The 14,796-nt window shown below is 41.8% G+C and overlaps 1 protein-coding gene across 4 annotated transcripts in view; it reads right to left on the bottom strand.

Moving 5' to 3' along the window:
• Positions 1-4,594: 4,594 nt before the first annotated feature.
• Positions 4,595-14,796, bottom strand: part of tox2 (TOX high mobility group box family member 2) — a 110,477-nt gene continuing 100,275 nt past the window's right edge. For all 4 annotated transcript variants that reach the window (XM_069533928.1, XM_069533913.1, XM_069533932.1 and 1 more), the window contains 4 exons: positions 11,835-11,915; positions 8,577-8,987; positions 8,344-8,492; positions 4,595-6,725 (listed from right to left, as the gene is read on the bottom strand). In XM_069533928.1, the coding sequence (XP_069390029.1) occupies positions 6,683-6,725; positions 8,344-8,492; positions 8,577-8,987; positions 11,835-11,915 (684 nt within the window). In that variant the 3' untranslated portion in view covers positions 4,595-6,682. The remainder of the gene's footprint in view (positions 6,726-8,343; positions 8,493-8,576; positions 8,988-11,834; positions 11,916-14,796) is intronic.

Here is a 14,796-nt window from a genome sequence, read left to right as displayed (position 1 = left end):
CATTTCTCTCTCACACTCTCTCCAACATGCAATTACTGGAGGATCTGAGGTGCAGCATGTGTGGGCGATATTGCTCAAATAGAGCAGCTGCTGTGTTTAACAAACATCTGAAATGACTGCGTATGGCTGGTCCCGTTTTGTGTGTGTGCGGCTCTGGTTTGTGAGGTGATCCAGGGCACAGAGAGACCTGACTTTCACAGACGACTGCAGGGGTGATGAGAAAATAGTCATGTGTGTGGCTCTCAGTCTGACTCATCTCCACTTCAAGTCAAGATTTAAAAAACTGCTGAGATGGAGAAATGTGAGTCACTATTATTTTACCTCTTAGTCAGTATAAGCACTGTAGTTTCTCTGCAGCTCCTGCTCCCCTGCACAGCCCCTAGCTTTAGTGTGTGTGTGAGTGTGGGAAAGAGAGCGAGAGAGAGAGAGGTACACTTCACTTGTAATGAAACTAGCCTCTCGTCTGGCCACCATTTGCTTACAGCTCTAACCACAGTTTCCATAAAGATCAGAAGTGCAGCATCAGCCCGTTCACACCACTTTCTCTTTGCGGGCGAGCAATCTGCTGGACACGTACAACTTCTGATAAATCCCATTCATTCGACACAATACGTTACAAAAAACAGGAATGTCCAGTCTGCGTGCTCACGATAAAAGAAGAACTTCCTCTGGAGAAACAAAGACGATGACATCAAGCCTGGTTTAATCTAGAATACCTCACATTCAATAACTCACCAATGATAAGACATGAATGGGCAACTGGAATTTAAATGATGCAACATTTTTGGTATCATTGGAATATTATTGGTTAAATCGATGATACCTTGAATATTCTAAGTTAGAAATTGCAGCTTTTGCTTCTAAGTGCCCCATCATTGTGTGTTCTTCTTCTTCTTCTAATAATAATAATAATATTTATTATTTTATCAAAACCTGCATTTTTTTGTCTCTTGGGGTAGTAGAAACAAGCGACAAACAAAAAATGTTAATTACCTTTTAAGTTGACGTAGCATATATACCTACATAGCCAACATGTCACTAAGCTGCTTCCAGTCATGCACTGAGCACTGGAGAATCTCCTGACAGCCTCGATGTGAGAACGCAAACGTCCGAGTCAGAGGCTGCGTACAATCTGCGAGGTTCTACCTGCCAGCCCCCTCATAAAAAGTCTGATTGAGCCCATGTAAGAATACAGATTCAGGGGATTCCACGTGAGAGAGTTGGTGGAGCTTCTAACGCAGAATGGACGCAAAACACCATGCCGATGAAAAAGAGGAGTCCTACACAAAGAAGATGCAGATGAAGATGTGAACTGGCAAAGACAACGAGATTCAAAAGCTTTCAGTGATGAGGACCAACGCACATGTCGATGTGCCGTGAACAACAACATGTGATGTCTGCAGCAGAATTAAAACAACATGCCCGGCCCCCTTCATGCTCTGCAGGAGCGAGCCCTCACGTGCACGCTGCGGAGATTTCCCTGTGGTTTTGTATCTGATCGGAGAATCTCCTGCTGAGTTCTAATGAAAGTCCTCACAAAGTCTGGAGCCCATCGTCCTGACATTTTCCGGAGTTCATGTCTGGCAAAGACTGTACAGATCAAAACGATCTTTTATTTAAAATCCCTTTCTAATAACTTAACTAACTCAAGGCTGATATCGTCTCTTTTCTCTGTTTTGGTCTCTTGACTCCTCAGACAAATATCTGTCTCTTTAGCTGCTTGTTCCTCATTAACTTTTGTTGTTTGGTGCCGAGCAGGTACAGTTGGTTTTTCAGTGAAAACAGCTGCCTGATGAAAACAACCCTGTGAGACCGAATCAAAACAATCAGCTGAAACACGTTAAAACCTCAGTGATAATAGTCTGTGGGTGTATCGCTCCAAACACGAGTGTTATTGTATAACACATGAGACAGCTCTGTCAGAGAAATATCAAATAGAGTTGTTGTGGGCTTTGGTAAATAATACTACATGATTTATTTCTTTTCATTTTTATTTAACATAAAATGGAAAATTGAGTGTGATATCTCCATCAGCAGTGACTTTGTACACAAAGTTAATATATATATATATATATATATATGTATATAAAATTTTACTGAAGTGATATTGAGACATTAATTCAAATTTGGTTTAATCGAGTCATATAAAGAAATTCTTTACCTGATGTTTCACTTTGAGTCTGAGGGGAATTTCACATGGAGGGAAATTGTGCCTGTGGTTGTTTCGAAGACAATAAAACAACTTCAAACAGGAAATGCATTATATCTGGCCAGCGCAGGCCACAAGGTAATATCTGTGAAAGTTTACAAAGCATGCGCGCTGGATTACCAATTATCGATAGGGGGGAAACCACAAGTTGGTTTTGTTCCTCACCTTATGTCTTATGTCTTATATTGCATTTTCACACCCTTGGTTTGTTCCAGTGTTTTATGTGTAGTGTGTACGTAAATACGAAACTGCCACTGTCAAGTTACAAAAAACACGAGCCATGAAACACTCTTTTTCCAAGTTGCTAAATATTAAAATAAAAAAAAGTACTGCATAGTTAATTCTGTAGAAATAATTAATTTACTTTTGGCTTATTGTTCAAAACTCTGCAGACAGTATTGTGTTTTCATATCTCGTGCAGTTCTGTCAGCATTAAAAAAGAAACCATAACTGATTGTGAGCAAAAATCGAAACCAGTTTCTTGTTAAAACCACCCACGTTTCCTGCTGGTTGCTGCTCCACCGCAGCACCAAAGTTGCAACTGAAATGTTTTGCTCGTGCAGCTTGATGTGTTGGGTATTCAAAGCGTGCATGAGCCTCCAGTTGGGCTGCAGCACTGACCATCTGGCCTGCATCAGTTTCGAGTCAAAGCACAGAACTGCCTGAGCTACCTGGTTTTTGTCAGTGTGATGTTCACATGAGGATCAGTGATGCTGCGCCGCTTCCGCCACAACAATGAACATTTAGAAAAATAAAACAGAATCAGACTGGGTGGATCTTAACAAGCCTGTTGGTGATGGAAATTTTTCACGAGTCCACAAACGGCACACACCGAGGTGGACCACCTGTTCTTCATCTAAAAACACGCTCAATAATCATTTGATAACTAACTACCAACATGAATGAACTATAAATGTAATGAGTGGCTGCCTCTGACACAGTTTATAACACTAATTCCATCGTTGTTAAATGTAAAATATACGATCACATAAGTAACGTGGGTCCAAAATGACTGAGAGGATTTAAAATCAAGTTTTATTCTGTTTATATATAATGAGCTGAAGTAAAAACTCACATGAGTAAAAACATAAAATACAAGTAGAGAGTGAAAAGTGATTTAAACAGTGAGTTTCCGGTCAGTCTGCATCACTCTCACTCTGCTGTCTTCCACATGGACGCCACTCTGACCTCGTCTTTGTCAACCAGCCCGCTGTTATTGATGTCGTCCATTTTGTTGCTGCAGTGGTCTTTTCAAATCTACGGAAACCAACAAGACCAATGAGTTCACCTCTTCTCAATGGCATCCTCCGCCATAAATCGTAGCTTTTCATTCTCCGTCGGCCCCACGACTTTGACTCGGAGACGAGGGATGGGATTAAGGGGCGCTGACAGAGGTGTCAAATTGATACTGTCTCCTCGCAGTATTTACTACAGTATTACTATCGACAGCGGCTGTGTACTGAGGAGAATGTGTAGCGAAGGGAAAGCCATCTTGTCTGAAAATAAGAAAGAAGAAGTGGACTATTGTTATAATGTGTGTACAAGATACTTACACCTAAAGAGGACAGGCAACACCCCGAACACAGAAAAAGAAGAAACACACACACACACACAAATTCATACAAACACACGATTGTACGCGCGACACAAAAGGCGGCACAGACACCGAGCTGTGTGCTCCCCAAACCTCTTTTATCTGCCACTGCATTAACAATGTATGACTGTGATTTTCATATAATGTGTGTCATATCACAAAGTGGCAGGTTTTCCAATTGTCCAATAATGATCTATTTGCCAATTCAATACTATTGAAGAAGAGACAGGAGGCAGACGTAGAATGAATAAAACATTGAACGGAGGGATCGTGACAGTTCCATTTCAATCTCTCTCTGTCTCTCTCTCCCTCTCTCTCTCTCTCTCTCTCCCTCTCTCTCTCGCTGAGTCTCTAAGAAGACTTGTGTGCAATTGGGGTAAAATCAGTACTTGGACGGTTGCCTGAGTTTGTGTGCACATTGCATTTCTCTGTTCTCTTTATCTCACACTAGACGCCTACGATGCACCACTTTCACAAGCAAAGATGAAAAAAAAAACCTCTTCTCGCATCTGCTCTCCTGTTTGTTAAGATAGTTTACTGGCTGGTGTCGACTGCATCCACGGCTAATTAGGTAATGCCATTGGAGCCCTGAGCTAAATATAAATATAGGATACAAATGTGACCCTCTTCAGTGCGAATACACTGTGAGGTACAGAGAGTTGTGGGTGTTGGCGGATCTTTAAAACGACGATTACCGCGTCTTTAAAAAACAAAGTGTGATCGTCCAGTTAGAGTGAAAACAGGACAAGAAATTAAACAACGTCTGCAGGGAAATTAAGAGACATAAGGCATTTTCTCACTTTTTCACTTTTTTTATTATGCAGGTTTGAAATTAAAGAAGCGTTGTGACACAAACAGATGCTGCTGGCAAGGAAAGAAAGGAGCAGCACCCAAAATGTAAAAAAAGAAAGAAATAATAATTACTGTGGTCATCATCATTTTTTTTTTATATCAAACCAAAGGAAACAAAACAATAGATTAAGAATAAAAATACACCTCCATTGTAAGAAGCAAAAGTGATCTAATTTCTTTCATAAATAAGAAAAACCTGTCAAATGGCTGATGGGCAACTAGCGAAAAAAAAAACAAAAAAACAATATATTGATAACCATTTAAAATATTTATCGTTACTGGCTTTACAAATAAAATAACTACAATTGGCAGGGTTTTTTATTTTTACACAACTTAGAATGTTATAGTTCTGTAACAACTAAAAGTGGATCGATGCTACAGAGTAAAGAGATGAGAACAGATGTCTTTGTCAGCAAAATGCATTTCTGTTAATCACACGAGAGTTAAAAAGATGAGATCAACACAACCAAACACCGACTAGAAACTTATAAAAATCACTGTAATGTGGATGTGATGGCTCCATTCACATGTTCCATTACTTCACTTCTGCATGTCGAGGAGACGAGAATCGACATCATGGTCAGACAAAATAAGAAGAGGGAGCGAGGGAGCGAGGGAGGGCGAGGGGGGGTGGGGGGGGGTGTCTTGAGGTAATATCTTTTTCTTTTTTTTTTGTTCACCTGCAACATTATATCTCATTTTATCTCCTGGCGTTTTCTGTCTCTCTTTGCGTGTCCTTCCTCTCTATCTCTCTCCTGGCTCTTTCCATTTAATGATCTGCAGGACACATATTGTGTATTCAGTTTTAGATTGAACTTTATTGGAAAAAAAACACACCAGTGAGCACAGATTTAATGCAGGAATGAGAGTGTGAAATACTCCTCTGAAATCCAGCTGCACACAGCTGTTAAAATTCACGGGAAAGAGACTCTGAAACACCGAAACGCTCCCGTGCACGTGGGTCCGTGCACGCTCTCAACTGCGTGCGCTATGAATGGGGTACATTCTAACGTCCACACACACACACGTGCATCCATACACACACACACACACACACACACACACACACACACACACACACAATGACTTACATGTAATATTAAAGAAGAGACAAATCTATCTGGACTTCCAATTCCCAATCTGATCCCATAAAAGTGATATTTACAATCACACTGTGACAGCTCAGTAGACCCGAAACAGGTCTTTAATATTAAAAAAAGATTCTTTTTGTTTTGTTTCTCCTCCCCCACCCAAGCTTTTTCATATTAATTTGCAGGCCCTTAAGCAAAGCTACCATAACATCAAGGCCCGTGCTGAACCTACTAGAAGTTAATATTTCTCTACAGCACAGGGCCCCCCCAAAAAAACAGAAGAGGAACAATTTTGCAAGCCAGAAATAAATAAAACAGCAACGACAACAATAACAACAACAAAATAAGGGGGTAAAGAAAATACAAAAAAGGAAATGAAAATGATTAAAGAAGAGGAAGAGTCTTTTTTTTTTTTTTTTTTAATTCTTCTCATTCTAATTAAAGCTGGATGTGGCCCCTGAGGGGACTGTGACATAGCAGAGGAGTGCTCAGCGGCCCGGTCTGTCTCCGAGAGGGCACAGACGCACAACTCAGACAGAGGAGGGGAAGGAAAGGGGTGGGGTGGGGGGCGTCGCTTCGTAAGTGCTTGGCAAATTTAAACAGCGAGAGGACTGCTAATACATTAAGTGGTACAGACAGTAGTCATCTAGTCAAAAAACTCCGGTCACAAATTCTTCTAGAAACTGAGAAACAAAATAATAATAGTTACATTGACAAATAAAGGTGGTGGTGTGTGATGGTGTCTGGGAGGCAGAATGTGTGTGTGTTTGTATGTGGGAGTGTGTAATTGTATGTTAAGTGTGCACTGTGTGTATGTTATGTGTGTGCATCAGAGGAGAAGGAGAAAGGGGAGAGGGGGATGGTTGATGGGGGGGGGGGGGGGGGGGGTGACAGTAGACTCCTCGGTGTCGTATTTGTTGACAGAGATCTTCAGTTTCAGGTGAGGTAGAGTGGCTTGTCCCTGCCTATCATGCTGCCACTGCACAGGGAGACAGAGACGGACACAGGTTAGATTCGAAGGAAAAAGGTGGAGAAACATTTTTCTCCGACTGTTTTCATTTGCAAAAACCCAGATTCTCACATGAGCAGTTAAAATCTAATTTCCTCCACATGTAAAAAGTTGTATTGTTGTAAAATGCTGAATTTAACTGAACAAAGCCTTTCCTCTAATCAATGTCGTAAATACTGTTGTTCTGTTGATGTGGTCAGTTACAAGCAGCATCTGTTGCACATCTGTCCGTCATGTATATATATATATATATATATATGTATATATATATTTATATAGGGAAAAGCCTTTGAACCTTATGTGAGTCACTCTGAGGTTTCTATGTTTTTTCCCTGTTAATATTTTTTGTTTGTTTGTCCTTATTCTTGTTAAGTGTTAAGAACAGAGGATGTCACACCTCGTTAAGCCCAATGAGACAAATTGTGATTCGTGAATAAGGGGCGATTGTTCATGTTGCGTTCTACACTGGTATCCAAGATGAGTGGGTTATTGAATGGTCATGTGACGGGAGCCTGGCGATCAGCGAAGGCTACATCGTCAACGAAAAGACCCAATAAACAATGATGAAGATATCTAAGATCTAAATCCAGCCCTGGAGTTGTCAAACTAAAAACAGTGCATTTCCTGCACTCTGCTGTAGCGGCTCTAAAACTCTGGAGTCGACTCCAGACGAGACCATAGCAGAGTTTGTGCGTCTTCAAATGAAAACGTTGTAGTATGGATGTAGCCTCACTTTGACCGAGCTCTGTTGATAAACCGATCATTTCCCGGTGCTTATATCTTCCAGTGCAGCAGGACGGCTCAGCCTGCCAAACCATTTAGTACAATAACAGTGAAAACTCATGTTAGGAACATCTGTTTTTTTTCTTTCCACTGCTGCCTGACAAACACATGACAAGCTCTATTATCTCACCATTACCTCTCCAGCTGTCTCCCCTGTCTCACTGCAACACAGCTGACACCTCTCACTGCTTATATTGTGAAAGACGTGTGAGAGACTGACGTGACAATATATGTTTATCTCGAAAGGAGTTCCACAAACGTTTGAGTTTCTTATGAATCTAACCAGAAAAGCTGTTGTAAACACATGACTTCCATTCTTTCAATAATTTGACTATTTTTGTCCTGGTTTGTTTGTCAGCAAGATTTCACAAAAACTAATGAATTGATTGCCACAAGACTCGGGGGGGTAACGACGCAACATCGGAAAAGAAAAGAAAGAAATTTTGGCGCAAATCCGGATGAAGGGGCAACTCAAGGAATATTTTTTCACTTCTTTAACTTTGCGAGGGCGGTTTTTGACATTTATACCAATATCTCAGGGAATAGTTCACGGATCATGATAAAAAACATTATTTGATATCTATGAGTGTGTGAACTTTGGTGCAACTTAATTGGACTGTTGGGCCTTGGTGGAGGTATGCACTTCATATATATATATATATATATATATATATATTTATAGTACAGTAAATAAAACTTGGTTGCTCTCAGTTCATCTCTCTCCTATCCGACGCTGTGTGAGTTGATGGGTTGCTGTAACAAAGGTTATTGTGGAAAACGGGGGATGCAAATAAAAGCCACTGACCTGCAGTGGTTGCCACACTCCCGATTGCAGTATTCACCGTCCCAGTCGTGGCCCTGAGGCACTCCAGGGCCTGGACCAGGACCAGGGGCTCCTGGAGACTGGGAACCACCAATACTCTTCTGATACTCTGACTGGAGGTGGGAGAAACCCTGGGGAAAGACCGACAATTAAGCCCGACTCTTAGCGTCAGAGAGGTTCCGCAGCAGGAGGCGTGTCTCTGTTTGTTACTCTACCTGCTGCCCATGAGGCGGGGAGTGAAGAGAGGCCTGCAGCCCCATCTGGTGAGGGATGATTGGCTGGGACTGGACCTGCTGCATGCGGATAGGCTGGTTGAGAAGCGAGCTCTGGTGCAGGGAGAGCTGCTGGTGGGGGTGAAGTGGGGGGCTGATCTGGAAGGAGGAAGGGGGAGAGGCACTAATGCTGGGCAGCATCTGCGATTGGCTGAGCGTCTGCGACAGGGTGTGGCGGGGGGCGTGTCCTGCGTAGCTCTGCAGGTCGGTGAGAGGGAAGGCCCCGGGCCCCAGGTAGGGTGACGACGGCTGGGGAGGATGTGGCACGCTGTACAGGGGCGGGTTGGCTGGCATCATGTGTGGAGAGGCCTGGCTCGTTTGGGCACTTTTTGTCTCCACTGGGTCGTTATACGTCTACACGGGAGAGAGGAGGAGGAAAACGGTTAAACTCATTGTAACGTTACTTTTGGCCTTTAAGGATAATATCTGTGCTCACACAGTTTTCAGGATCATTGAGGGATTATTGGATTTATGCTCATGGTGTGTGTAGTTTTATGATTTTGATCATTTCAAATATACTGCATATTATTTTTCTTCTTTCTCTTAACATAATATTGTAAAGTACAGCTCGTACCACCCACCACTATAATTTAAATACATATTTTTGTAAAAATGTTTGACTTAATTGTTGTATCTTTATCTATGAGATACAGCTATACTGGGTTTTACTGAGAGCAATGTTAAACTGGAGTTACAGTAGATTCCTTGTATGTACTTGACCATATCGATGAAGCTATGTCTCAAAACTTCAGCAAATTCCGAACACTATGTTATTATTACTGTGAGAAATCGTGGCCAAGGAATAGAGAAGAATGAAGTGGTTATAAAAGATAAGAATTCAAATAATGAATGAGTTTGTGGATTAACACAAAGTGCAACTTAATCCTTTATTGAAATGCAGATTTGTACCACTTGTATATATTATTATGTACATGTATTTGTGTATTTGTGTTGTTTCTCTTTAGTTGTAAATCAGCTGTATAGTTTTGCAGAATCAGTAACTGACTCTGTGCATGAACAGATTTCTGAAAGGTAAAAATATGTGATGAGCATCATTGCATGGTACAGGATCATGCATGTGACAGCTGAGAGAGCTGATGGACACTGGATGATAAAACTGCCCCACAGCGCCAACTGCTGCTCCTCCTCATTCCCACAGAGACGATCCTCTCAGGGGAGGGTTTCAAAACAATATGTCACTGATGCAAAGAGAGGAGCAGCTGGCACTGGCAAATTCAAATACAAAGACAATCACTTCAATGAATGGCTCCTCTTCGTGTATTTGATATGAAAATGTGGTTTTAAATGTCAGTATTTACTGTGCTGTACATGCTGAGCACTATTCATCACCGTAACATCTTTTTAATCATTGTAAATAATGCTTCCCATGGTCACTTCAGATTTTATTGTCTTTAATTATTCTACAGAAAGACCTGTTGAAGCTGCACAGACACACACAAACACACACACACACACACACACACACACACACACACACACACACATATACATGCACACCCATTTATTTTGCAGCTCTCTTCCTGTCCTCTGCTCTTTCATGAGATGTTGTGTGTGTTTGTGTGTGTGTGTGTGTGTGTGTGTGTGTGGAGTGCAATACATCCAGTGTTTCTCATTTACTGTCAGACTGGCTGAGGTGATCTGTGACAGTCTGCTGTTTAGTAATGGCTCACATCCATCCCTCCAAACCCCTGAAATAATCAATGGAACAGGATGGAGGGATGGATAAAGCAGAGGGACACACATTTCTGCTGGGTCAAGTGGAAAATTAAATACTAAAGAAATGGTCTGTTGGCAGAAGGGACTTCATATTGTAATAAAAGGATTTCATATTTGTTAGAGGAACTGTTTATGAACAATTTCTATATGTTTGTTTGAAGACAGTTTAATGAAGCGTTTAATAAATCTGTGGAATTTAAACATTTTTTAAATATCACATTATGCACTATTTTTTTGTTATTAAATGAGGACGAGAAGTGCCACGACCTACAGCAATCACACTTCAGTTTTTTTTTCACAAGCTGACATGCGTCACAAAACAAAAAGGCAACAGGTGCACGCCGAGGATGTGAATCCTTCAAATGATGCTCCAATTACCTCTAATTCCTACAACCCCCCCCCCCACATTCACTTTGAAAAGACTCCTTCATTGGTAACAGAAAGAGAGAGAGAGTCGTGTTGAATCATGAGATTCAGGCCTGCATTCAGATCGGTTTATTTTTGTGTAAGTTTTTTTTGACTGGCAATCTACCAACATATAGTATCAATCAAGTCTCTGTATAGGAGCTCTGACGTGAATGTGTAATTGCACCAGCAAAGACAAGAGATGAGAATGGTCTTTTCAGTTGTAAAGTATGCCTCAGTGAAAAGGCTGATGAATTAACTATTCATGCCTTAATCAAGGTGCTTGTTTTTGGCCCATGAGCAGGAGAGGAAGTGTGGCACCGTGCCGAGTGGGGAGGAAGGAGGAACTGCGAGAGGGGAGGAGCTTGGTATATGCTAATGCAATTTAGAGCTGTGTTTAGAAAACAATGCAGGAACTTAGAAATGAAAACGCAGCGATTGAACAGAAACACCAGCGCACTGTGAAAAAAATCCTTCGCAGATGTAAGGAGTGTTGTCGGGGGCATTTCATATTAACGCCTGAAGAAAAATAAGACCTTTCACGATGTGGATGAGGCTTTTACACAAGCTGATAGAAATGCATTAATGTTCTCAACTGGAGCAAACCTGAAGCAAAGAGGGAGCAGTGGGTGTGAGTAAAGCTCAGCCAACACATTAGAGGCCCATCAGGGAGGACAGACACACCAGGAGGACAGCAAATGATAGGTAATGTCCACTTCTGCTCTTACACCATGTGCACACTGTTCAGCACGCACACACACACATGCACACACAAACACACACACACACATGCAGACATGTACTGTTAATTTTTATTTCTCCCCAGGTTGCAAATCGGGTGTGTTTGGGGTCTAATGTTCACTGTTCTCCTCTGAGCACACACACACACACACACACACACACACACTCACACACACACTCACAAACATACAAACCTCTCTCCGTGCAGCAAGTGGACCCTTTTCATGGAATAAGAGTGAGAGGAATTCTCTGTCTAATTTATCATCCCTTATATCGCCGCTGACCCATGTATATCAAAGACGTGACCCCCGCAGTTACCTTGGAAACCAGGCTGGCTCTGTAGGCGGCCAGGGCTTTCAGGTACTCTTTCTTCGCAGCCTCCGTTTTCCTCTTGTAGCTCTGCAGGAGCAAACACAACAACAACAACAACGATTGATTACAAGGTGATGCCAAAGGCTAAAATGACCCTGTGGTCCATGCTGACTGATGTGGATGAGATTTTGGGAGTCATGGTGTGATTGTGTGACCGGACAGGGTGCCCAGCGATGAAAGACATATCGAATGCATTCATTACACCGTTATCAAGTCAAGGAGCTTTGACCATCTGCATGACGCTGCTGCCCCAGAATCATTTATTGCTTCCAAAATGTCCCGAATGAAATGCCAGGAAAGCTTGTGCAGAATAACCGAAAATGGAGTTTGAAGTGTTATGGTGCTCAATCAGGAGAGAAAACCTGTTTGTCATTTTGTGGACTGCTTTTCACTCTGTTGCTCGTCTCTTAATCAGAGCCGATGTCCCAGCAAATCATTCAGACGAGGAAGAAAGAAAAATAAATAAATAAAAAGAATTCAAAACAGCATCAGCAAAGCAGGAATCTAAAGGCTTCAGAAAAACCTCAAATGATGCGTTAAGACGGGGAATCGGAGTTAATGTCATCACATGTCACTTACGGGCTCTTTATGGATGCCATTGCCTTTTTGATGCAGGGAAAACAAGTCGCAAAAGTCCACTCTTAAATCGATGAGGAAGACTCAGATCTCAGCTCCCCTCTGGAGCATTTTAATATGAAGAAATGTGTGTGTGTGTGTGTGTGTGTGTGAGTGATTGCAGTGGGGTAATTACTGATCCTCAATGAGAGACAGTCAGTGGTTCCCATGGACGGGGTCATTTCTTTCAAAGAGGTGGGGTAGAATAACCATTAAGCATTCATGCGTTGCTGAATGCACACAGGCAGGCAGCCGCTAACACATGCAGTCAATAAACAAACAGACGTTCACACAACAACAAACAGACCAGGATGAAGATGGATATCCAAGCTCCAATAGTTGACGTCCCCTCACTCATCCCTATTTCCATCATTGTCATTATTATTTCCTTTCCAGGACAGAACCCAGATATTTCAGAAGACTTGAATTCAGCACTCTATGAAATGTTTCCAGAAAATACCTAGAAGGAAAGGTAAAAAAAAAACACAACAGAAGTGACGACCTTACCGCTCACCCCTTAAATATTGATAGAGCCGTGGCTGCCTCTTTAATGAACCCCAAACTACTTCAATTTCAAATTAATTTAACACGGCTAATGAGTCGCGCAACGACGGATACTTTTAAATAAATTACCATGCCTAAGGATGTCTAATTATTCCAAAGTGAGTGGATTCATTAGCAATTGAAGCCGTCATGAGGCTGCAGGTCAGTATGAATTAAAAATAACAAAGCTGCGAGGGGAGAGCATATGCCTCCATCGTAATCCTGACACAGAGGTGTCCCGCCTGAATTAGCCTCTAATTGTACCTTAATGAAATGTTCTTGTTTGATAACCAGTTAATTACAGGAGACAATAACGCTGCACCCCGCCGACACTGAAGGGAGTGATTACCCCGACGCCTGGAAAGACAGCGCAACTGGTTAGACGAGCAGGAAACAAACGGGAAGTGTGGACAGGAGAGGAAAAGGATAAGAGGACGAAAGGCAAAGAAAAGAAACTAAAGGAGAAGGAAAGAAACCAGAAAAGAGGACACCAGTAAGAGGAGGGGGCAGAAAGGGGAGGAGAAAAAGGAAAGGAATGGACATTGAGAGAAAAGAGGGGGGAAGACAAGAGTGGCAGGAAAGGGCGAAAAGGAGTAATGTGAGGAAAAAAGAAGAGAAAGGAGGTAGGAAGAGAGGACCCAGGAGAGGAAAGGAAAGGGAGGAGAGAAGGAGGCAACAATTTCAAATCAAAAAGGAGGAAACAAACATTTGAATGTAAAAGGAGAAGCAAGCAGAAGAAAACTGTAAAAAACAGACGCTGCGGTTCTGTCGAACAGAAACTAAAACTTAGCCTCGGCATGAGCAGTTTAATATCAAAGTGTGTCTCTTAAACAAAGTGACGGCGTTCGTTTACTTCTATCTCTGACCTCTCGCTAATACATAGCAGACTCAATTAAAGCTAAGGTCTCTCCTCCCTCCTCCCCAAGTCCACGAGCATCGTTTCTTTCTTCTCTCATAAGAAAAACAGAGAATTGATCTTAATCTTAAATAACAAAAACAAGAAAAATGTTCTTTGTTTCTGGGGCAGCTTTAACATGTCGTCACCTTGAGGAATAACACATCCCAAATAATGCATTGATCTTGCTACAATAAAGCAAAGGCCTTTGGGGAATTTAAAAGAGATGCCGTATAGAACGAAAGCTACAAGAACGTCTTAATAAAAAAGGAAAATATGAACATTAACATGAATAAAAAAAAATACTTCTGTTCTGCGGAACACACGGACGGCACCGGAGAATACACAACAGCACAGACAGAGAGGGGGAAAAAACGCACAACAAAAAGAATGGCAGAAAGAACTCAGTCACAGCAATGAGGCGTCTGAACAGATCGTTTCTTAAATAAAATACAGCGATAAAACATTTTGCCTTCAGTGCATTTTTTGTGTGAGTTCAGCTGCACGGTGTGTTTGAAGAGCGTACTGCAGGTAATTGGAAACAGGGGCCACGTCCTAGTTAAAACAAAGCTGTGTATAGGGGAAGGGTTGTGTTTACATTCTGGTGCTCCTGCATGGCTCCAGAGGGTCTGACTGGGATTCTGCAGAATGCAGCTCAGCCCTCCTATAGAGATGACGTGACGGCTAGAGTTGGAAAAAAAAGAAAAGGAATAACACCATCGACCAGAGCTGGGGGGTAGAAGTTATAAGATTTAAGTTGAAAGTATTTAAGAAGTGAAAACTTGTCATGGAATGTTTTCATGTCATTTAAACTTCTGTCTGTGTATATGTGGAACACATATCTCTCGAACTGTT

Source organism: Paralichthys olivaceus, chromosome 2 (genome assembly GCF_024713975.1).
Source record: "Paralichthys olivaceus isolate ysfri-2021 chromosome 2, ASM2471397v2, whole genome shotgun sequence".
In the NCBI taxonomy this organism is placed as follows: Eukaryota; Metazoa; Chordata; class Actinopteri; order Pleuronectiformes; family Paralichthyidae; genus Paralichthys; species Paralichthys olivaceus.
This window is presented reverse-complemented; position numbering and strand designations above follow the sequence as displayed.